Source organism: Musa acuminata, chromosome BXJ3-4 (assembly GCF_036884655.1).
Source record: "Musa acuminata AAA Group cultivar baxijiao chromosome BXJ3-4, Cavendish_Baxijiao_AAA, whole genome shotgun sequence".
Taxonomy (NCBI): Eukaryota; Viridiplantae; Streptophyta; class Magnoliopsida; order Zingiberales; family Musaceae; genus Musa; species Musa acuminata.
The window spans coordinates 10,959,785-10,985,000 of NC_088352.1; the positions used below are offsets into that span (position 1 = coordinate 10,959,785).

General features: G+C 38.2%; 1 protein-coding gene across 1 annotated transcript in view; it reads right to left on the reverse strand.

The window, feature by feature from the left end:
• Nucleotides 1-429: 429 nt before the first annotated feature.
• Nucleotides 430-25,216, reverse strand: part of LOC135583653 (myosin-11-like) — a 27,040-nt gene continuing 2,253 nt past the window's right edge. The window contains exons 3-39 of the mRNA XM_065146536.1: nt 21,118-21,261; nt 20,879-21,024; nt 20,647-20,803; nt 20,479-20,537; nt 20,217-20,376; nt 19,948-20,097; nt 19,232-19,368; nt 19,006-19,152; nt 18,781-18,882; nt 18,619-18,676; nt 18,309-18,410; nt 17,111-17,148; nt 16,853-16,979; nt 16,608-16,778; nt 16,349-16,480; nt 16,137-16,246; nt 15,964-16,024; nt 15,429-15,606; nt 15,150-15,355; nt 14,914-15,033; nt 9,985-10,083; nt 9,565-9,786; nt 8,813-8,952; nt 7,206-7,317; nt 7,069-7,119; nt 6,885-6,968; nt 6,606-6,776; nt 6,360-6,515; nt 6,042-6,245; nt 5,700-5,843; nt 5,378-5,448; nt 5,191-5,290; nt 2,027-2,083; nt 1,629-1,685; nt 1,460-1,540; nt 1,275-1,357; nt 430-1,148 (exon numbers count right to left, since the gene is read on the reverse strand). Of these exons, the coding sequence (XP_065002608.1) occupies nt 1,025-1,148; nt 1,275-1,357; nt 1,460-1,540; nt 1,629-1,685; nt 2,027-2,083; nt 5,191-5,290; nt 5,378-5,448; nt 5,700-5,843; nt 6,042-6,245; nt 6,360-6,515; nt 6,606-6,776; nt 6,885-6,968; nt 7,069-7,119; nt 7,206-7,317; nt 8,813-8,952; nt 9,565-9,786; nt 9,985-10,083; nt 14,914-15,033; nt 15,150-15,355; nt 15,429-15,606; nt 15,964-16,024; nt 16,137-16,246; nt 16,349-16,480; nt 16,608-16,778; nt 16,853-16,979; nt 17,111-17,148; nt 18,309-18,410; nt 18,619-18,676; nt 18,781-18,882; nt 19,006-19,152; nt 19,232-19,368; nt 19,948-20,097; nt 20,217-20,376; nt 20,479-20,537; nt 20,647-20,803; nt 20,879-21,024; nt 21,118-21,261 (4,461 nt within the window). The 3' untranslated portion in view covers nt 430-1,024. The remainder of the gene's footprint in view (nt 1,149-1,274; nt 1,358-1,459; nt 1,541-1,628; nt 1,686-2,026; nt 2,084-5,190; nt 5,291-5,377; nt 5,449-5,699; nt 5,844-6,041; nt 6,246-6,359; nt 6,516-6,605; nt 6,777-6,884; nt 6,969-7,068; nt 7,120-7,205; nt 7,318-8,812; nt 8,953-9,564; nt 9,787-9,984; nt 10,084-14,913; nt 15,034-15,149; nt 15,356-15,428; nt 15,607-15,963; nt 16,025-16,136; nt 16,247-16,348; nt 16,481-16,607; nt 16,779-16,852; nt 16,980-17,110; nt 17,149-18,308; nt 18,411-18,618; nt 18,677-18,780; nt 18,883-19,005; nt 19,153-19,231; nt 19,369-19,947; nt 20,098-20,216; nt 20,377-20,478; nt 20,538-20,646; nt 20,804-20,878; nt 21,025-21,117; nt 21,262-25,216) is intronic.

Here is a 25,216-nt window from a genome sequence, read left to right on the forward strand (position 1 = left end):
ACAATTAGCAGGCGAGATTTTAGCATCCTCTCTCTCTCTCTCTCTCTCTCTCTAGAAAAAGTTCTTACGGCAACATAAAAGCTTGTCCCTTGGAGAAGTCATTATTTATTGCAGGAACAGCTCCCTTACATCAAATCTGCTTCCGAGGCAAAAGAAGCGTCTGCGTGTATGAGGACCTAAAGATGGGAACCGACTGTCCATTCTCAGACTTGGACATTGAACGGAGTTGGTCTTTCATCACATCAGATGGAGACAAGAACACCTTCCTCTGTTGGCCTGGCCTGGCATTTAGATGAGGAAGACGAGGAGCTTCGAGTTCTTGTACCATTATTGGTTTTCATCTACTCTGTCCAGCATCTTCGATATCACACACATTACCAATGACTAATGGACACTCCAAACAAAATAGTTGTACACAAGACACTCGTGTGATCACAATTATCCATCTCCTACGTGCTGTGCATGACATCTTTCTTAAGATCAACTTCAACATTTATGCTGATTCTGTCCAAATGAATTTAGCAAAAGCTAAAAAGGAAAAGAATGCACATTAAGTGCACGTTTACTCTACATACTCATTTGCACGATTTCAGTCTGCACATTTGACCTTAATCCATGATTCAGGAACGTCTCTGGAGGAACCATCAACCGAAGCCAACTGCTGCCAAAGTTTTTCCTAGGTGAATGCTATGTCTGGAGTAAAATTCCAGTTGGATGGCACATGAACAGACTGCAAAAAATCAAATTAGTAGTGCTATAATTCATTGTACATGCTTACAATTGAGAGGGCTATACAAAATGCCCCATCAAAAGAAAAGAGAGAAAAGGGAGACTAGACCCTCATCTTGGCAGAATTCGATCGATGCGCTTGGTTTCTGCATGCAACACACTGCACTGAAACTAGGGAAAGGATTTTGATCTTGCAAACATGAATTGTATTGAAGCGGTTGACGATAAGTGTCACCTCATTTGAAACTCAAACATTAACGATAATCGAACAAGAATGAGAAACTGTCTCAGGTTCTTAGTCCGTGCGTGGCAACAAGAAAATGAAACCTGAGTTCTCCCGAATAAGTGGAGGCGGCTCAATATCAGATATATCAATCGGATCCATCGACTTAGATATGTCATCAACTGAAAATGGTATGCTGCATATTCGACACAGTAAAATAACCAGCCAAAAGTTATCTCATGGAATAACAATTATTGAAAGATCATAAGAGCAATGGGCAAAGATTTGCTTCTCATTCAAGGAGTAATTGCAAATGTGTTACCTTGAGTCATCATCCAATAAGAATGAGTTGCTGACAGGATTGTTGGAATCTTCAGTCATCAGCACCCTCATATTTGATATAACCTAATGAATCACATAAACGAAATATTGGTGCATCACACGATTAACATATCATTGTCATAGCTTGAACCGTTTCTTATTTAATGGATCCAACATGGATCTTACCTCAGGGGACACACTATGTGTTCCATATTTATCATCCCAGTACATTGTACTTATCCGATATAACTGTTGCACACTTAGTACCTGCAAATGTAGAAAACAAAGTTTGTTGGATTTTCAAGAAAGTTGCGAGGGAAAAAGAAACAAAGCAATATCAGGAGCCCTCACTCACTGGGCAAAGATCATGGCTAATTTCATCCAAGGTCTTCTTTGGCTTTTGATGGATGACCTGAATAAGCCATTGTTCACGAGTTGTAAATTAATTGGAACAAAATTGTCAAATTGTTAGGGTTGTTGCCAAACTTCCAGGTGCAAATTTTGCAATCTACTCACAGGGTGCATTAGTGCATTATACAAATTGAATATCATAGGCATTGTCAAAGAATATATAACTAGTCAAAAGACATTCACAAAGAACAAGGGGTAGTGCAATATTTTTCTATTGACTATGTTCAAATTGGGCATACAAATTTCTTCCACAATAAGGATTTATTTTGTGCCTGATGAAACAGCTATCCTGGTTCTACACGTGACATATATTGCATAACACAATGAAGAGGACAACATTACCAGGAATCCAATAGCCTGTCTTATATGCTTTAGTTCATCCCAAGCTGAACCTGCATACTGCAATCAGAAACAAGCCATAGTCAATGAAGTAACCTAGTTGAAAGAATTCTGTTGCAACACAGCAATAATACAAAGCAGAAGAACTGATTTATGTCATTAGACAGCCTATGTATTTTATGATACCATTTTCTTCTTATTACGCTCCTCAAGAAGTATGCATAATAATAAGTTGGCACCAGTATCTCACAACCAATTTTGATGATTACAAAACATTGCTTTGCTTGAAAGCTGTTGAAAGTGTCTAATCATCTTTACCTATGAGCATGGATCAAAACTCGTAAGATAATTTAAGATCAATAGTCTCAATCAGTGATTTAAAAAGCGCTAGGCGCCATGGTCCAAAAACGCCCGAACGAAGTGAGGCGCTAAAATATAAAAATATATAATATAATTAATAAATATAATTATTTAAAATTTTAAATAAAAATATGCCATTAAATTAAGAAAATCTAAGATACAAAATCACAATGTCACATTAACAAAAAGTTTCAAAATATACACTAGCCATTTATCCTAAAACCTAACAATAATTTCAAATAAATAAAAATTAATAGTATTAAAATCAAAATAATAGTGTTATACTGTATACAGTTAATAGTATACAGTATATTGTTAACAGTATACTTTTGATTTCGAAAGAGAAGAGAAGAGTGTAAGGGAAAACCGAGGGTGCTGAGAAAAGCGGGAGCGGTAGCGGCAATGGCAAGCGACGACAGTGGCAGCAGCAGCGGTAGCAGCGAGCTACGAGAGCGGCGATAGAGGCAGCGACAACAGCGGCTACGGGAGCGGGAGCGACAAGCGGCGACAGTGGCAGCGGCAGTAGTAAAAGTGAGCAGCGGCAGCGAGAGCGGCGAGCGGCAGCGAGAGCGGCGAGCGGCAACAATGGCAGGAGCAGCGATAGCAGCGAGCAGCGGGAGCGATGAGCGGCGACAGCGTGAATGGCGAGCAGGGTTAGGGTTGGGGAAGTCGCGCTGATATCGGTGCTTTAGTTGGTTCAATTGAACCAACTAAAGCATCGGAGACCGAACCAGACCTAAACCGTTGGTTCGGTCGCCTAGTTTAACCCAGGCGCTCGCCCGAAGCGCCCGGCGCCTGGGCTCGGGCGAGCGCCTAGGTGACGCCTCTTTGAAGCCCGTCGCCTGGAAATGAAGCGAGGCGCTCGGGCCTGGCCTCGCCTCGCCCGAGCGCCTAGGCGAGCGCCCGAGCGCCTTTTTAAATCACTGGTCTCAATGAAAAATTTTCTACTGTTAAAATGGTGAGAAATGTCAGTAGGCTTCTTCCAAGAATTTGGAACACATGAAAGGGTAGTTTACAAACAGCTTGAGGCTTTTTAGATAATCTAATGGCTGAAGTGATCATTAGGAAGAAAAAGAGTGATATGAAGGGATGATACTTGAAACCAAATTTATCTGTATTTCCAAGGAGATTTGGGGAAATCAATCTTGGGAAAATACTACAATAACTTATGGCCTTATCCACATGTAGAACTTTCTCAAGGGCGGTCCAGGAAACAATGTTATATATAAAGATCCACACTCTAAAGAAGATTCTCTTCTTTCTGTAGAAGACAGCTTTTTTAGTCCATATGTGCTCCACATGACTAGCTTTAGAGAGCTCTGTAATGTTGGAATAACAAGAGCATACATTAAATGATAGAATTCACTAAATGAGGTTTCATGGCATAAATTTATACCATTTGTTAAGGAAATTGTCTTGGATGACGAGGTTATATTTGGAAATGAAGTCCAAGAATGACAAACTGCAAAATCAAGGGTTTCAAGAATAACTGAAACTAAGATTAAGCACAAGAATTCAATGACATTAATTCTTAAATACATAGGTAATACATTATCAAGAAAAATTAAGAACCAAATTATTTTGTCATTTTAGATTAAAATTTCACATCGAAGAATGAACAGGAAAAACTAACATAAGAGGTTAGGTGGGGAGGGTCTTCTTTGGTAACTGAATAAAGACCTTGAGTTAAATAGGTAAACAACAAATACTTTTTAAGGCTCTTACACAGATGTGGACAATGTATCAGATAACTAATGCAACTGAGATGACAACTTTTGGATTGGTGAGTAGTGTTGCTAGGCAATATAGAACAAGAAATAATTGAATTTATCATATCTTTAAGGTAGCACCAGCTTTAGATAGACTTGAGGGAACTGAAGGTTCAATATGTCCAATAAAGATTGCAGTGATCCTGAAGATGTGCGAGTTGATTGATTAAGATGCCCAATAGGGAGAGAACCAAAAGGAGATTAAGCAATTACCAATGAGCAGCTGATGGATCCATGAAGCTCAGCCAAGTAACCTAGTCTTATGGTCTACTACATGTATTATTCAAATGTAAGAATAAACATGCAGTCATCATTTTTTTTTAGTCTTCTTAAAATGATTATAGATTTCTGAAGCGGGATGCGAATATATTTTCTAGTGTATTTCTGATGTTTAGATTTGGACAAGGAAAGGGGACAATACAAACAAACGGGTGGCAATAATGACATCCTATGCTGTCATTAAATTTTAATATTTAATCTCTTTTCTTTACAATTGTAAATTAGCAGAAACACAATAGTAAGCCACATAGGTATCAGAAAATTGATGTTAAACTCACTAATTGCTACTTGCCAATATGATAAAGGTAAGATATTAACATCCAGCCACCATACTAACATGTATCAACAGTATCCTTAAATAATAATAATAATAATAATAAAATGAATGATATATGAATAAGTATTAAGTTATAAATACTGATTGGTCCATAATGGTCCAACCGGTATACATAATCTTGTAATGAATGCAGTCATGCACCTTAACTATGATTTTGTACTCCTATATGTTTTAGTTCCTTTTTGTTCGGAAATCTATGCCGACAAAGAAGTTAAGATGAATAAGCTGACATAGCAAAAAATCTTGGTCTACTTTCATGTATTATAATGTTATTGAAAGTTTGAAACAACAATAGTTAAACAAAATTGAAGAAGAAATAGTATAGAGAAAGGGCAAGGCTACCACTGAAAACAAGAACAGACTGATTTGCCTGTCCTGGTGTAAGCATCTATTGAAGATTAGCCTGGAACCAAGAGAACTACCTCATCAGTTGATTTATAGCACCAATTTTCTAGTTCAGCTAATCCTGCTTTAACGTATTCACCGTTGCTGAATGAGCAACATTCTCTCCTCAGAAGAAGACTGAAAAAACAGAGACAATCAGTGATAATTCTCACTTGTCCACCAAAAAATGCATTCAGACACTAGTTACTGTCCAAAAAAGTGCACCTGTTAAATAGCTGTACATTTATGAAGGAAAATATCTGTGTGAACACCTTTCGAACTAAGAATGGGGGCACCTGGTTATACAAGGACACACACAGTAGAAGTCAGAGGATACACAACTAAATCATAACCAAAAAACGCAGAATGAAGTAAAAATGGGGTCGGAACATTTTTGACAAATTTGATTATACTCAGTTGCATTAAATTCTCTAACCCGACCATAATTTGTGACCAAAACCAACAGATATTCAAGGACACTTTCTTAGGAATAGAACAAAAAGTCACCATAATAAAACTTGGCATTGTGTATGGATAATAAACTGACATGATTTGCTTTCAACGTGTTCAAGAAACTGTCGAGACTCTTAACAATCCCTTGCCAGTGAGCAATCAAAGCTTGCTGTCCAGCAGCATTTCCCAGTGAGCGAGAAGTTCCTTTGACTAGACTAGCTCTTGAAGTTCGTGGTGCCTGAGTTTTCCATGTATGGAAATGAACCGAACATGCCAATGAACAAGCATTCCATGTAAGAACTTCTTCAGCTAAAATAGAACATTATGGTAAAACTTCTAAAACAGTATACAAAATAATACCAGCAAGGCAGCAACATGATATAAATATCAACATCCTTATTAGCCTAGTTTTAAAGCACAAACAGACTATATTTACCTGAATGCACAAACCAAGCAAGGGAGATATCTCTTTCTTCAAGTTATCCCGGATCATCCCGTATATCTTTTCTACATATGCAGTAAGCTGCTGTTTGAAAAGCAAAGCAGGGTACTTTGCTTCAACTTGGCGTAATTTATCTACTCCAGTCAAACTTCCATTCACAAAAGAAAGGTTCACACCTTGTGGGGTACCCCTGAAACTCTAAGAAAAAACATGTGCAGAATAAAAAAGTGTCCCTGTGAAACTGTCTCCCCAAGCAGACTTTAAAAATGTATAAAATCTTTTTACAAGCAATTAAGTTAGATATTTCAATACTTGAGTCATCCTCCCGAAAAGGGTGGCAGACGATGACCGTCGGCGTTGTGGTGCCATGCCTGCTGCACCGCTTGCTTTCAGTGTACGTTGGAGTAGCAATAACAAAGTTGATGCATTGGAAAGCCAGTAGGCCAAGACCTCATTATTATCCTGAGTCTTCAACATGTAAAGAATAACATCTCATTGTAGTCAACAAAGCTCATCAAGAGCAAGAAATTATAATAAAAATAATAGAATAGTTGAAACCTCGATAGCATGACCAATTGTCTGAATAATACGATCAAAGACACTTGTGCGCTCAACTTCAAATGATCGCCATTGTAGAAGGCATTTATAAGTAATACAAGCAGCAACAGGTCTACTTCCGGCAAATCCTAGGTCTTGCGCAATACATCTAATCAGTAAGTCCTGATGTTCCTGTAAAACCAGTTAACAAGTCAATTTGGAGTGCCAGAATTCATTCAAAGATCACATGTCAAGCACCATTGCAGGAAAGAAGAAAACTGTTCAAGCCAACTATCCAACCTGCTGCTTTTCATTGAGAGATTTCTGTGGCTTATCTTCTACTTCATAATTCTCCCTCATGTTGAATGATGCACTAAGTGGATCCTAAACCACATAACACATTTAGTTGAGAATAAAACAACAAATTGAAGTTTATCAGGTTTCAAGTAGCTGGAGTTGAAAATCAAAAGAAACATCAACTTACTGCAGTTGTTCTGGTCTCGGTATTAATAACAAGACCATTTTCAGAACTCCTCTGTCAAACAAATCAATAAAAGGTTTAATAAATAAAAATTGCTAGAGTTATTTTGGCATACAGTACAAGAAGTTTGTTGCATTCACCTGTAGCGATGATTTAGAACGTCCTGATAACAATTTGCTCGGTGCTATGGATACAGCCTGCTGACGAAGTACTTTATTTTCTGATTCTACATTTGCCAGCTTCTCTTCAATCCTAAATAAGAAAGAATTGAATGTAGATGTAGATGTAGATGGCATTATCTACTACATTCAATTGCTCATTGTAAACAATTAAGAGAAATTTTATTAAGACCTCATATCATGCCAAACTGAAACACCTTAATTATGTAACATGTTCTATATAAAGCAATTTTCCATCCAACAGCACTTTTAGTCCAATCCTCAACTGTGTTTCCAAACAACATCAGATTATGGTGCATGAATATGTTCCAAGAGGAATATAGACATCTCCTGATTTGTTTTGAAGTTCTCTATTCCTCTTGAAGTTTTATGGAACTCATGCACAATCTTGATGAGTGAGAAAACATTAGAACATATATAAATATCATATGTAACCTAAAAATCTGCACTCATCCATCCTTGTGAACAAAACGTTATAGAGGAACCTAAATTGGACTTTTCTCAAAAAAGCATCAGGAGTAGACAGTTGCATCTAGCTCTGACAATACTTTTCATGTGCTCTATTATTAATAATCACTGTCGACCAGAGGATAGTGCTCACCAACAAAAGCAATTATGCAGTGCCAAAGGTTCAGAGGTTTTGGGAAGAGGATTTAACATGAAAGGACACCTTAACATCAAACTGATTTCTAAAAAATGATCTGTAAGACCATTTGTGCTTTCTGATGACCTCAAATGAGATGATACAGACCAAGAGTCGGAGTACCATGAGAGAGATTTTGACCATATTTTTGCGACAAATCTTGGGTCAAGGCACTACTGAAACCCAACAAAGCACGTTTTGTTACTTTACAAAATTCGAATTGCCTAGGTCTCAAACAGTCAACTCAAAATTGTTTTGCAGCTTTGTGACTATTACCTTGCTAAAGCTGCAAAAGTATGCAACTTAAGTTGCTTTATCTGCAGTATCCTTCAACATAGTGAGACTATCACCAACTGCTCTAAAATTGTCTGTGTCATTCACCTCTAGGGCATAAAGCAGCTCCAACATCTCCTAAATTGATTCCAATAACAAAAACCTCATCTTGAAATGGATGCTTGTTTCCAGATTTCTTAGGTTATTAATCATGAATGAACCGAGGTATACACTTAGTGGTAAAGATGTTGAGTGCAGAGTTTTAAACAAGGAAATATTGCTAGGAAGAATATTTTCTGCATTGGATAGGACTATGTAGATGATCAGATAACAGATCATCATCCCTATGCCAGGGGAAATTTACCTATGAGCAATGTCATGTCAAGTTCTGAAAATAATTACAAAACAGTTGCTGGCTTACAACAAACAGATGCCACTATGCCCATTGCCTTTATCAGGAAGCATCATCACATCTACATGTTAAAACTGTGAAACTTCCATGACATCCATCCATTTTTTGATCTAGGAAGAAAAGTTGTACTTCCTTGTGTGTACCTATGTAGATGTGACATCATCACATCTACATGTCAGGTTCCTACTCTGTACTTCAGTGACATGGGAATGTGCCAGATATAAGAGTAAGAAATTATACCTATGCAAAGATTCCTGAAGTTGATGCACTTTTCCTTCTGATTCATGTAACTTTCTCTGTCTTTCTTCACTTATTTTTTGTGCTTCAGTGAATTTGTTCTCAGCATCATCAGCTCGTTGTTTTTCTGACTGAAATGAGGCCTAAAAGGGCAGAAAACAAGAAGATTACAATAAAACAAGTCAAGATGTTCATATTCAAAAGACACTTTCTACTACATAAATTGGCTAAAGTAAATTACTTGTAACATGTATAGAAAAGGAATGATGTTTACCCACTTAGTAATTTGCTTCATTAGAAAAACTTTCCAAAATAAGCATTAACCATAATCATAATGCGAGCAGATATTATTTCAATCTTAATTAAATCAGTAACTATTTGCAGTTATGAGATCTGATCCACCCATATTAAAGCCTACGTCATTCTTCGAAACGTATTAAATACATATAGCTTGCAAACAAAGAAATTTCATGCTTAACTACTTAAGAATGTTTTTCACCCATTGTTTGTAAAGGGGGATGCCCTGTCATATTTTAGTTCTCCTTCAAATGTAGCCCCTTTGCCTTATTACTGTAAAATCAACTATCTAATGCTTCTACCTGCAGAATAATTAAAAGTAATATGGGGGATTAAAATTAAGCCTGCTTTTAAGTGAAAACCATTAAACAAACACCCGGTATATTTCAGAAATATAGAGCAAACAAATAAATTTACTAATACTGTTAAGGTATGGCCAATTATATCAAGCCAAGCACCTTTAAGTTCTCCACCTCAGCTGTCAAGGAATCAATCTTTTCAGTATCTTGAACATGAATGGTAGTTTCTTTGATAACAGGGGGTGCTTCTTCAATAGCCTTTCTAGCAGCCTCTCGTTCCTCGGCAAGGATTTCAGTTGTCTCATCCAATTTACTTTGTGTTGCTTGCAAAGAGCTTTGTAACTTTGCTATCTCTTGTCCTTTAGCTTCCTCTAAGTCCGTCTGTATCCATTCACAATTAAGTTATCCCTGTCAACTTCAGTACCATATGCTTAACAATATAACAGAGAGCGTACAATTTGTAGATTCAATGAGATAATCGAAAATTGAATGTGATTGCCCTAAGTTTCTTTCATCCATTATTGGTCAACTTCAGCATATCTAACCTTATGGATAGTCTATTAAATGTCCAAACATTACCCTCAAACGCTTTTCTAATTGTAAACGCCATGTAAGATCTTCCACTGTCTTTTCAAGCTTATCCTTTGCTTCCTTGAGGGCACCTGTTTCTCGTGCAGCCTGAACCAAACAAATTAAAGAAATTAAAACATACAGTTATCAAGGAACACTAGAAACCCCTTCAATGAACAAACTTTTACTGCAAAACACAACTGCATTTGAAACTGTTTCTTCAGTGTTTGATCAATTGGTAATAATATAGTTTTTTTCAGAGGAAGGGAACAGTTCTACAATAATAAGAAATTTTTTTCTGTAGTCCTCCAACTCGAGGTTTTACAGAAAGAAGCATTATAAGCATATAGACATACGTTTTATGTGGCACAAGATCTGATAAATAGAAAGGATCCATGGAGTAGATCCCATACAGTTAGGAATTTATGGCTGTTATTGATCTGTTGTACATATAAATAGACAAGAGACTCAAACTCAAAATTATTCTCTGATAGTCCAAAATAAATCTGAAGATATCAGGTTTTGCTTTTTTTTCCTTCACGTATTGACAATAACCATTACATGCATGGAGGTGGTACCATGGCATATTGTCGTAATTGGGGATGTAGATTATGTTTAAAGTAATATTTTGTTTATCTTTTGGAGGGAAGTAACTAGCACACAAAACCGATGTAATTTTAAGAAATATAAAACAGTGGATCCAAGAAGAAATGTTTTGAAAGTAAAAACATGCAAAATCATCTATATGCAACTTTTACATATTATATGGATCTGACAACACACAAAGAAGGTACATCAAAAAAACAACTAAGTAGTTCAAATGTTAAAGAGAGTAAAAAGCCAACTATTCAAAATGCAGAGTTATTGGAAAGTTTTGTTAGGATCCCTTTATTTTCTGAGCTTTTGAATAATATTTTATTGAGTTTGTTTAGTTCAATAAGAGTCGGATAGAGGTTTATTTAATATTTATTTATTATTAAGAGTCCAAGTCCTGGGGGATTCTGGGTGGAACTCTATAAATAAGAATGTATCTGTTTCTTTTCACCAATCAATGAAATGTTATTCCAGTCTTCTGACAAACCCTAGGAGGCCGATCCCCTCGAAGTGATCATCCCCTTTCCCCCTCTTTATTCTATAATAAAACCTTAGGGTCTTATCATTTGGTATCAGAGCAACGATCCTCGGCGTTCTCGCTGCAATTTCTCACAACACCTCGCCGTAGCTATCATCATCTAAAAAAAAAAGGAAAGAAAGAAAAGAAAAGAAGAAGCAACTGCGGTTCTCGACATCTCTACAGTTGCCTCAGATGCGCCTCCGCCAGAGACGGCGTTGCTAGCAGTGCGCCTCCTAGCCGAGAGCAGTGTGAGGGCACCGCGCACCATCCTACTTAGCGAGAAAGGGCCGCCACCACTGCTTCCTGGCCAACAACCACTGTCGCCCGCCTCCCAATTGCGACCCTCGTTGCCTCCCCTTGGGTCGCAGCCGCAGCCGCTCGACCATCCCTCCTCGCGGCGACCGAAACAGGGTAACCATGACCGTCGCAGCCACCGCTGTTTCCTCAACCGCTCGTGATCCTTCGGCGTCGCTAGCATCTCCTTCTACGATGCGACAGAAACAAAGCACCCTCTGCTGCCGCAGCCGCCGGTTGCCACCACCACCGCCGCTGCTTCCCGGTTAGCGACCACCGTGGCCCGCCTCCTGGCCGCGACCCTCGTTGCCTCCCCTTGGGTCGCAGTCGCAGCCGCAACCGCTCGATCATCCCTCCTCGCGACGACCGAAACAGGGCAACTCCCCACGACCGTCGTAGCCACCGCTGTTTCCTCCCCTCTTCACTACCAGCATCGACAACAACCGCCTCCCAGCCACGCCCTCAACACTGCCTCGACTGACGCCCGCCTCCCAACCACGACCCTCGCTGCCTCCCCTTGGGTCGCAACCGCTTGCGACGATGCTTTTGCCTCCAGCCGCGCACGCAACAACTGCAACGAGCCCTCACGCTGCTCTCGGCATCTGCTTCCTCAGTAGCCTCGCAACGATTCCTCACGCCCTCAACGCAAGCTTCACAATAGCTGCACTGAATAGGGCAGTGCTGATGCCCTTGACTAGACAACAGAAATGAGCTTACTGGAGAGCTTTAGCAAGCTTCAACAAGATGAAAGTTCAAGTCTTACGTTGAACCGACCTAGAGACATCAGAAAAAGGAACCAAGAACAGGACACAAGCTACCCCCGCATGAAGGTGGAATTTCCAAGATGGGAAGATGGAGATCCGACCAGTTGGATCTCTAGGGCAGAAAAAAATTTTCGTTTTCACAAAACACCAGAAGAATCCAAGGTGGAAATAGCTTCAATCCAACTAGATGGAGATGCAATTCAATGATATGATTGGTACAAAACCTGCCACAGGGTCCCCTCGTAGAAGCAATTCAAGAGAGGGGACCCCGTGGCAGGTTTTAGTGAGCTGCCAGCAGACCAGTACGCGGACCACCCGCTGCCGGGCGGTACCGTTGATTGGGTTGTTTTTGCCCCATTACCGTAGCGGGCAATATTAGCCGAGGGAGAAGGAAGAAGAGAGAGAAGAAAAGGGAGAATATGGAGATTCGACGCCTCTCTCCCTCGACGATCTCGATCCGTCGCCGCCCTCCCTCGCTGGACACCGCAGATGAGATGTCGCCTCCTCCTCATTTGAGGCGACGAGGCCTCAGTGTCGTCGGCGACTTCTCCTCATCCGCGTGGGGGGAAGAAGCCTCGAAGGGAGAAGAAACCGTTCCCCACGCGGGGAGAAGAAACCGCCGCTTCTCCCCCGCGATTTCTTCTCTCCATGTGGGGAGAAGAAACGACGCCTCTTTTTTTTATTTTTTCCAAGATATGCAATTTCGAATAATACTGCCCGGTACGGGCGGTATGTATCGGTCCGTCAGTTGACCGATACATGGACCGCCCGTTACCGGACGGAACGATATATATATATATATATATACGAGGTGACGTCGCCCCGCGTGGGAGAAGGAGTTAGACACAAGTTGATTTCATGTGCACACCTTAAACATGTCATAATACCTCATACCCTAGTATGCAAAATCATTAAAAAGGACTGGTCACTTATCACCTATGTTTAAGCAGTTAAACACAAGTTGGTGAATGGAAATGATTGAAGATCTTATTGCAAGTCATGACTTGCATAAATTTCTTATATAGATATAGAATACCTCATACCCTAGTATGCAGAATCATTAAAAAGAAAAGAATGATTTGATTTCATGTCACAATAATTTATCACATAGATGACTAATATGAAAAGGCCCATAACATCAGAAGGCCAAGATGTTAAAGACAAGGAAATCCATGGTTGAATACTAAATTGATTCAATCAGAAGCACAATATCCATCTCATGGCATCAGTCTAGAATACCCAAAATGCAAGGTTGCCACCTAATCACACCTTTATGGAACCTAATAGAATTTTTATTTCTTTAAATTTCATCAACATTGTCTAAAAACAGTGGATTCACATGTTTATGACTAGACAGTATGCAGGCGTTCAACAAATTTGAGTTGCCTTTATGAACATAATGTACATTTACCTAATGCCTTGGACTAGCTCAATGGAAATATGTGTAATCTGAATGCCAAAAATGTGAACCAACTTAACACAAGAAATGGCAAGAAAACAAAGATTGTGACCTTCCATACATTAACCGAAGATGAAAAAAATTCTGATATGAACACAAAAAATTTATGGGTCTACAGATCCAATGACAACTTGACATGAACCTCTGAAACAAAGTCCATCAAAGAAAAAGACCATACACTAATGAAGGGTTCATAAATTTTTCAGTTGAATACAACTATTCCTTTCTTATTTGCTAGAAACTTCGGGTTTATGTTAATTATGACTATCATCTTTTGAGAACAATAATATTGAGCTACAACCTACAGTTTGATTATGGTGGGTTCTTAAGCCATAAGTGTTCACATCAGATAGGCCTGCTAGTCCTTTGATAGAGATATGATTTAAGTTTTGATTCAGTCATTTGGCAGTGATTCCTTAACAGTAAAAATAAGCCTTCTACTAGGTCAATCATTTATTTACCTATTTTCTTTTTTCTCTCTAAACTTCTCTTTCATTCATCCTGCAAATGAAGACATTTCAATTAAACTCAAAAAATTTCTTTCTTTTTCTTTTGTACACATGAAAGGAAACAGACTTCCCACTTGGCTGGTAAGTTGCTTACTCCCTTCATGCTAGGTTTTCCTTATTTTCTTTGTCTGGGTATCAAAAAAGGCAACATATTATAAGGATGCCACAAACCGATGAGTGCCCTTAAAGATCTAGAACAGGTTTCAATGTGTATCCATACAATTTGAACCTAATAGATACTGGCCTACCATTTTCTTCCTTTGTTCAAGACTTCAAGTATCAAAGCTAAGACGACCTATCCTTTAAAAATATCACAAATCAACGAGTTCCCCAGAAAATCTACAAAGGGTTTTTATGCTTATCTGTACGATTGCTCCTATTAGTAAATATATGTAATATCAAAAGCTTTGCCGTTCAAATGTTTGCAGTCCCTCTATACATTTGTGCACACCCCTCAATAACAAGGAAAGTAAGTAATTTTTTCCTTGCTCATTTTTGTGATTGTATTTGACTATTTGTACCAAAGGAGTGAACATATGTGTTAGCAAGCTCCATCAAAACAAGAAAATCAAATATTTCTTATAACAAACAAACCTTCTTCACAGAAAAGTGCCCACAATCAAGAAAGTATGTGAAAAATATTGATGTAGTCTTCCTATCGATTGTTAGAATTGCAAGACTTTTTACTAGCACACATAAAGATAAAAGAAGAGGAAAGCAAAAGAAGTATGCAGTTTCATCACATTTTCTTGTGCACATCAACCTCTATAAATAATGTTATATCATAAGAATACCAACCATTTTGAGCTTCCTAAGCTCTTTCCTTGCAACCCTTCCTCTCCATCGGCACTGGGTTACAATTGATGCCCTCTTTAGCTTCTTATGGTATGAATGAGCTCTATAACAACGCCAATGGGCCTTCAAATAGCAGAAAAGAAGAAAAGATATTATATATATATGTAAGATTGAAGTTTCAAAGAATGTCAAACTGTGAACAAAGTCATTAATTCTGTAAGAAGAGAAGAAGTTTTGACCTGAATAACAGTCGCTGCCTTAGTTTGCTTCTTAAACCTAAACTCATTCCGAGCAGCCAAAAATCTAAAACCAGTTTGCAGGACAATAACTGAGAATTTCAACTGTGTATAAGCCTTCCTAGCCTTGTATCGACGCAAATTTTTCTGAACTTTTATTGCAGAATTTTCTCTTCTCATGCGTTCAAACAACTTAAAAGCCAGCTTTCCTAGAAACACAAGCATGTTAGATGAGTAAAGAACCAAAGATTACACAGCAACAGTAATTAAAGTGAAACAAACTTCTCCATAATGACTGCACAAGAATGGTAGATTTCCGTAAAGCAATAAATCGTTTCCGCAAAATATGAGTTCGTATTTGATTTTGAATAGATTTTGCAGCACTGTTAAGCACTTCAGCTCGTCGAGCATCTAACTCCGCCATCTGACCAGCTCTAAGGAAAACTTTTGTTTTGCCTATCTGCGAAATCAAGAAGCAGTATAAAACCTCATGCATCTTAAAATGTTTCTATCAATGGTCAAAAATTAAAAAATGCACGTCTACAAGTGGTCAACAAATTTAAAGCAATGGCAACAGATAACTTCCTGAACAGTAGTTACTTGCAAGGAAATTCATGATACGAGCTCATTGGATAGGAAGGTGGCTTTTGCCATGTAAATTTACAGTGACAGGTTTAGTCAAGCCATCAATAGTGCTAAATGGCTTAAAAATATAGTACTAGAAAGATTACAGAAATCATCTTTTTACAAGGCTATTCAAAAGCACAATAAATTCACCATGTAAAATGCTATGCTGAAAAACAGTGTAAGCGATCACCTGGAAACCTGTTAACCCCTTCTTTTCTAGAATCTTCCTACAAGCTATCTTTTCATCATTGCTGTTCAAAAAGCATATAGAAAAGCTCCTCATACAATGAAAGTCATGAAATCTAATAAATAACTATAAACAACACATGTAGACCATCATAATGAAAGACAATGCGAACTTACTTCCCCTCCAAAATTTCTGGAGCAAGAACACCAAAACGGTGTAAAAATTCATAGAATATACGACGAGTAGGATATCCAGCACAGCTAATTCTGATGGCCTCAAGAACACCCTAATGACACCCAAAAAGAATAACAATGATAGAATTTAGACTTGCTTACTATATAAAATAACAACTCTGCTTGGACCATTGCAAATGTCCAAAAATACTCACACCACAGCGTAATTGTTGCATGACATTGAGATTCTCAAATACGGCAGGTTTTAGAAGATTGTTCGGCTTCACACATCTAATGTAATGGGGTTCTGTGGAATTCAATGTGTCCATCAAGGCCTGTAATTGCAGCTGCAGCAAAATTTTCAAACTGGAATTAGATGCATATTTTACAGAAAAAGAGAGGCCCCAAATTGTTCTCCAGAATGAAAAAAGAATAATCCTAATATTTCAACAACTGAGGAAGATAAGTATACACCTTAAATCGAGAACCAATGGATGAAAATTTAGAAGACTTAGATGTCTCCTCAGGTAAAGAAGGAAAAAGGCCTGAAACAAATGAGCATTTTGATGCGCTCAACAAATCTTGGTGTTCCGCCACAACATAATCCTTATTTTTGTCCAGGAACTGCTCAGACTGATATAAAACCTAATAACAGAATACAAACACAAAAATAAATCTTAATGCTTAAAACTATTTTCAGCTAAATCAAGAAATCCAACCTCGCCAGCATAATGGCCTATAGAAAAATCAGTGCGAGAAAGCTTGGGCTTGATGAAGCGCTTGTGTGTTTTAAATGTCTGGTAAAGCTTTTGCGCGAAGGTTTCATGTGTTGATTTTGGAAACATACTGTTGGAAAAAGGGTTGTTAACATCAAACAATAAGTTGTCCATTCTAAAAATCCATAAAATATTGTCTCACACCAAAAAAATAGTATTTTATTGAAAAGAACAAGAACAGAAAAGAGAATAAGACCATACCATGCTTCATCTAGGAGTGCAACGATACCTCCAGGTTTCTGTATAAGAAAATAGCAACCTTAGTTATTAGCACAAACAGTTTCCATTAAAGTTCCTTCAATAACAACAAGCCATAATGGTCCAGCTATTTAGGGTCAACTACATAGATTATTTTCCGCCGTGGAGTATTACATAAAGTTTCTTAACGTGCAAAAACATATAAAGGCCTCATTGTTGCTATTCTTCACATTAATTAATATTATTGGGTAATAGACTCATCTTACTGTTCTTGATTATATCATGAAAATAAATTTTCATTTAGCATGACCATTGTGAAAATGCATAAAGATTGCCATACATCTTTGCGAAAGAGATACCAGAATACTTTTACAGTCAGGGAAGATCTCTAAAGAGAATATGTTTGTTGTACTACTACTAGCCAATATGGTCTATATTGTTTAAACATGTAATCTTAGAAAATAATCTCAGACAATCTACTAAACTATTTTTGCTAACTAAGTTCCCTCCCTCAATCTCTTATAATATAACACCATCTATTACATATGTTTACTGTGCTCAAAGAAAAAATAGAGCATCCTTTCATTAAACATAGCTGTGCTACTTGTAGCTAGAGCAAACTCTTGGAACTGTAGGTTTACTCCGAGGCTCTTGAAGTACATAATTCTGAATGCTGGGAATGGAACAGAATACACATAACTGTTTTGACCATTTTAGAGTGACAAACATCTGGTCATTATTATAGTCTGTTAATAAATATGAGAACTCAATTTGATGTTTCTATTTAGGACCTTTACTGTTTTGTTAATGCTACCTAGAGTGAAACTTTTCTTAACATGAGCCACAAACGAGATTGGGCTATAAGTCCCCATCTTAGGTTGCTTTATGTCATCCCACAATATCACAACTATGATGTTAATGCATCAACATCACTCCTATTCTACAATTTACCATCACCATGCATGAAACATGGACTAAATAGAACATGGAAACTACCAGTCACTGTTAGAAGTTCGAACATTATTGATCAATATCTGCACATTATCAAAAGTTAATAGGCATATACAGTAAACACAAGCCACACAAATATGTGAATGATGGATATTGATTAACATGTCTAGGGGAAGTGCAAACAAGGAAAAACAAGACTATATAGAACATTCAAAAATCATGTGCAAGTACAAATAAATAAATAAAAAACCTTCTCAATAAGATCCAGGACATCTTGGTTATCAACAAATTCAATGTAGCTCCAATCTATTTCTTCTTTCGTGTACTCTTCCTGCTCCATCTTGAAAACATGCTGAAAGAACAATTTGCAATTAACTTAATAGTTAAATAACCATTTGAAACACGTTTTTAATTTTCTCATGCCGGAAAGGTATGGGGTTGTACTAAATTGGGAACTTTGGGCCCTACATATTGCATCTTCTAAGTGAAATCTTGGTTCCTAGCTTAACTTTTTGTCAGCCTAGAGAAAAGAATGAATGTATCATTTAAGAAGCAATTACCTGGTTAAAATGCTGCTGTAGTTTCTCATTTGTGAAATTGATGCAAAACTGCTCAAAACTGCAAAACAATGAAGGTAAATTATAGAAGATGATAGCGTCAGGGATAAAGTTAAATATTATGTGACACAATATGAATGAAATCCTCTATTTCTTAATTATTACCTGTTTGTCTTGAAACTTTCAAAACCATAGATGTCTAGGACCCCAATCAGTGACTTAGAAGTTGGATCTTGTCCAATTGAGACATTTATTTTATCAACAAGCCTGTAGTTTAATGAAACAAATTTCTTCAAGATTCATCATTTGGTGGTTACTAACTTACTATATCATTAATGCTTGAAGCAACTTTAAAGAAGTATGAGATTGGGTCATGAGATAGTACTTTACCAATCAAATAAGCGAGAATATATAGTTTTAGCCAAGCCATCCCTGCTTATGGTTGCAGCATGAGGATCAAGTGGTCTCTTAATAACTTCTTCAGGTGTTATCATCACACGCTTACACAGAGCACCTTCCAAAGCCTCAGAATCACACCTGAAACATGATACCTTCAAAACCTTAAGTAGCAGCATCTAAAAGCAACAGGAATAGGGAATGGGAATGTGGAATTCACATGAGAAGCTCCGCAGTCATCTTGAGATGAAACTTAGATTTGTCATCTTTTAAAACTGACGAATCTATTTCTTGTCCCTTAGTGAAATCAATATTTCCAAGATGAAGAATGGCTGCAACAACCCTGAAAATTGCATCCTGGCAAAAGGATCCAACAGATGAAAAATTCAAACATAATTTTAGTCAAGGTTTTTTATATACTGGTCTATATTGATTCCGATTAGTTGTCGGACTGGTTTGGTATTGAAATACCAAGCAGTATGCCAATCTACAACACCCAGTACCACTTAAAAACAATACAAATGGAAATGGGCAGTAATATCAAGTGGCACCAAGTTAGGCATTCTGATACCAGTACTTGGTTAGACCATAAGATACCGGTCAATACATATTGGTCTCTCTGGTAGTTTAAATCATGGTATGCAGTACCGAATGGTACCGTCCAATACGGGCGGTACGTACCGGTCCGACGGCATACCGATACGCAGACCGTCCGGTACCGCTACAGTGCTTCTGTATTACAGTGTAGCAGTGCTACAGTACTATAGTGCTATACTGTAGCGATGCTACAGTAACAAAAATATATAAAATTGTTCGGTACGCCCTGGTGTACCGGTCGATACACTGGTACTGTACCGAGCCAACCTCAAAACATCGGTACGGTACGATATTGCATACATTGGTTTAAATCATGCTTAACAGAAAGTTAATCTTTACCTGTTCTTGTGCACTGATTCCGACAATATCCATAGCCCTCCTGGTGGCCAAATAGTCATGGGCATCACTCACACCAACCAATTCATAGCAATTTGATTGGTTAAGATAATGAAATGAACTTGGTTTTCCTAACTTATACTTTTCAACTATCTGCAAGGTGATACAGAAATTAGTTACAGAAACTACTGAATGTTAAGATTAAAAGATGTTTCTCCATTAAGCATCATAATACATCAATTGCAGACAATAATTCCCAGAAAAAATGACACCTCTTGTGGTGCAGCACATAGAAGGTAAAAGCAGTGGTAGTTACGCTCTGGATCAGAAACCTGGCAAACTCGGGACCTCTCAAGAAGGTAGGTACGGATGGCAGCACCTGATATTTTACCTTGCCTATTAAACTGGATCTCAACAAACTTGCCGAAACGACTGCATGCATTTAAAAATGTATGAATTAACACAGATGCTCATAAAGACTATAATGTTGTACGGTAACATTTAATTTTACATCAAAATCTTCTTGTTCAATACCTGGAGTTGTTATTTCTGACAGTTTTTGCATTTCCAAATGCTTCAAGAACTGGGTTTGACTGGAAAAACAGTCACTTATCAAACACTCAGAAAAAGAACATGCGCATGGACTACCACAGAAGCTCCAGTTGAACTGTGCTTACTAATTGCCAGAGATTCTCAACTTACTTCGAGTACTTGTTGCTCTACCGTTCGCCCTTCAGTAGCAGCACGCCCACCCAAATAAGCAAGATAGCGCATAAGCATCTTTGTTGTCTCAGTTTTACCTGCACCACTTTCACCACTAACCAAAATGGAATTGCTTTTCCCCTCATTTATCATTGCCCTGTTTCATATAGGCAGCTTGGAGTAAATTCGTGAATTTAGAGGAAAAATAATCTTGTATGCAAAAGTGATAAACCTGTATGCTACATCTGCCACTGCAAATACATGAGGACTTAGCTCACCCAAGGGAGCTCCTTTATATTGGGTCATCATGTGAGAATCATATAGATGGGGCAACCTTTGAAATGGATTTATGGCAATCAGAATATTTCCTGTGTAAGTCTGCCACAGAAATACATGTCACATCAGAACATTGTTTCAAAAAGAGCATATGTCCTGAACTGTAACTTGGATGATAAATGCTGTGCAGCTTACATAAATTTCATTCAGTTGGTATCTGGCTGCCAAATTCTGCAGAACTCCAGGCTCATGCAGATAAGAGAGCTTTGTCATGTCATCAACCCCTCCAGCAGGGGCTTCCATATCTTTCGGATATACTTTTGACAGATTGGCAACAACCTAATGAATCACCATCAGTGCGCAATGCATAGAATATATGGTCCCAGTAATTTAACATTTAAAATATATAAAGGATTAAAACTACAAATTCATGCACCAAAATTACAGCAATTTTTAATTCAGGGACTTAAAAAGTGTAAAAAATGAATACTACTACTACACTTTACAAGATTCAAGAAAAACTAGACATGATCAAGCGAATCAGCTGCTGTTTGTTTGCACATGACTCATACTGCAAATCAAAAAGCAATGAGAATGGCAAAAAAAAACAATGAGAAGACAATACATTTCAAGTTCGGCTAGTAATTACTTCCTTTAAAGTAATCTAAAGGTTGACATCCTAGACCCACAAAAAGCATCAAGGACCAAATGATTTTACTAGTGTTGCCAAGTGAAGTGGCCATCAGTTTTTAGTACTTCATCCAATTATGATAAAATATCATTTTTGTGCTATTTAAATATGAGCAAAAAATGTGCAAATATATCAAAGCAAGGACCATAATAAACTACTTGCAAACGTCATATGAATTAGAACAGAAATAATATGCTCTTGCTGGATTGTCACAATGACTATATGGAGACATAGCGGTCAGGTATATGTACCAGTCACCTGGGCATTGTCACAGGTCTCATGTTGCATCAAGGATGTAATAACACATATGGGCATTTCGATTAGATTCCAGTAATTGATAGAGGATCACAACAAACTCAAAACCAACATGGTTTTGCCCCTAGAAACTATTATTCATAAAATGCACTTTACAGTGAGCATGAACTAAATGTTACCTCCCTGACAGTTTAAATACGATATGAAAATAATTCCAATGTTTGTCACAGATTGAGGATATCTAGAATTATTCTAGAAAGTATGTTGTGCTAGTCATAGGTGCCCTGCAAGCTAATCACGTGATTGATGGCACGTGTGACATGACATGTACTCTTTTTGCTTATTATATTATTTGACATTTTATCACTTTATCTTGCATGCTGCATATATTGTGATGTACATGGATCTGTGCAATGAGAATCGGATTGTGATGAGATCATAATAATGAGATTGATTCGCCTTTAAACATAGACCCTCAATAATCACGGTCATGGGTCACTCGAAAGAGACATCGAGGTGACCGGATAGACTGGTGTATTATATACTCGTCCATATGATGGAGGCGGCTGGTGTCATAGATGCTTGTGTAGGGACACTAAGGATACCGCGCAGGTGCTCATTGGAGAATGAGTTCACTGATTGATCCACTCACAGAATGTTGGATGGTTGATGATGCCTCATTGTCAGACAACGATTCCGTCGTCTTAGTGGTGTATCTGATCCCTAGACTTGAGACACCAAGGATGTCCTGTATGAGTACTTCACTCTCTGATATCAGACTTATAAACCTGGAAGTTCTAGATCTAGCACAACCGGTCATTGGAAGTGGCAGTCAACCTTACGAGGGCTATTGAGTGTCAATAGAGGATCATCCACTCTCAGTATCATGAGAGGAATATCTCATGTGTTTTTGCTCAAGCAAATCCCTAGCTAGGGTCATTTGGATTAAGAGAGAAAGAGTTCTCTGAGAGAATCCGATTAGAGCTAGACTAAAGTCGAAACCATATGAGACTGACAGCACCATGCCCGATATACGGTCTCTAGGATATTAGATGGATGAGGGACTACAGATACACAGTAACTAACGACAGACAAGTCCAATGGATTGGATTCCCCTGTATCGTCTGGGACTGCGGCGTAATGACCTAGTACGCCCGCAGTCGATAAGTCAAGTGAATTATGGAGATAATAATTCACTAAGCCAAAAGGAGTTCTAATAGGTATGACTCACGGCCAACTCGATATTAGGCCTAGAGGGTCACACGCATATGGTAGGTGTTGCGACGAGTAGAAGTTCGGATATGAGATATCCGTTGAAACCCCTGAATTATTGGATCCCATAGATGAGATCCAATAAGAGCCAATGATAGATTATTAGGTAGAGACTCACTAATCTAAGAGGCTTGGGTAGTTGGATGAAAATCCAATACTCAATAGGGTAGGATCCATTAGAGTTAAGTTGATAGGAGACCTCTATAAATAGGAGGGAACCAAAGGGCCATAGGCAAGACCCTTTTGGCTGCCACCTCCTATTCTCCTCTCCCCCTCTCCTCGTCAACCTACAGCCCCTATTTGGGGCGTGTGAATAACAAGAAAGGTCAGCCCCTTCTTAGTTACGTGGTGCATGAACGAGAAGATTTTAGCACCGATTTGAGAAGCGTCTTTGTAGCCCCTGCCATGTGAATCATCACTAGAGAAGAGGACAGTTGATCTCCTTCATCCTCTCCCACAGATCTGCAGGAATTCAGGGATATACGATCTCCCTAGATAACGCACATCCCTTGACACGTGTAGTTTTTTGGTTTTACGGGTTTTTGCGCACCAATCTTCGTACGATAATAAGAGACTATTTTTCTATAGAAATATGGGATTTTTGTTTTCTGTTCTTCTGCTGCGTATGTGATGTCGCCCCTAGATTTCCCAACATGTTGAACAATGATGCCACAGTGATAGTGTCACTTCTCTTTATTGAATAACTTCTATGATTGTATAAAAAGACTCAAAATTAAGCAATGCTTCATAAACCTCCCTAGAACAAGGCCTAGCTATGGGGCATATCAGGGAACAACTAGTCAGTCAATAGGAAAATCACAGCCACATTTTTGTAAAAACAAAGTGTTTTCTAAGGACAGTAGCAAATCATGAAGTACTAACAAGGTTATGGGATTAACAGCTCTTGCACCTAATAAAAAAAAACATATCAGTCCTATATTTCAGTAGATTCAGCAAGCAAAACATTGGAAAGAATGTTTTCAGCCTAAGCATAACCAGTGGTAAGCCAAAATGTTTTCAGCCTAAGCATCACCAGTGGTAAGCCAAAAAACATAGTAATAAAATAACATAATGGTAATCTTGAATAGATGCTCTGCTTGTAGATATCCAAGGGAGAATAGTTATTTCATGTAACCATTCTTTCAAACTATATAGCATGTTAACAATATGCCCTAGGTTCCACAAAACTGCTAAACAGCAAATGTAACATTAGCAGCAAAATTTGGAAAGTCAAGAATTAGGTATAAACAAATGGAAGACATAGAAACCGAATGCCAGCCATACACCTGTGACTTGTTCAGCGTATTATTACATAGACATAAACTAAAAGATGAAAAATCTAGATTATATATCAATTAGTTTTTTTGATACCAAATACAACGCACTAAAACTTGTTCACCTATTTGTGGTCAGGATAACTTGTGAAATGATTTCAGGATAATAATAAAATAGACTAAAAATGTATCTATCAGGATAACTTGTAGTAGTTGTTGGGATAAAAGCTTGGAAAAAGGAATTAAATCCAATATAATTAACAAAAGAACAAGATTTAGAAATCACCTGAAATCACAAATTAGCTAACCTGAGAAATGATTTCACCCCTTCGTGCAGTTTTATGGTTAAACCCAAGGTCTGCCATACCGTACCGCCCATACTGTGCGGTACGTACCGGTCCGACAGGTTACCGGTACGCGGACCGCCCGGTACCGCTACAGTGCTGCAGTACTATACTGTAGCACTGCTACAGTATGAAAAAAGTATAAAATTGTTCGGTACACCAGGGTGTACTGCTCGGTACGTCCTGATGTACCGCTCGGTACACCGGTACCGTACCGTACCGAGCCCGGGTTGAAATGCCGGTACAGTACGGTACGGCAAACCTTGGTTAAACCAATTCCCCAAGAATAAGACTGGATATTTCTCGACTGCGGTCACCACCGTAGGGGTTAAGTTTGATGAGTTGTGAAGTCAAACATTCAGATCAAATCTAATACATGTTTCATCACATCATCTCCCTCCATTCTTAATAGTGGAACTTACAGGGAACCCCAAAGGGGCAAAAGTAGTAACATTAAA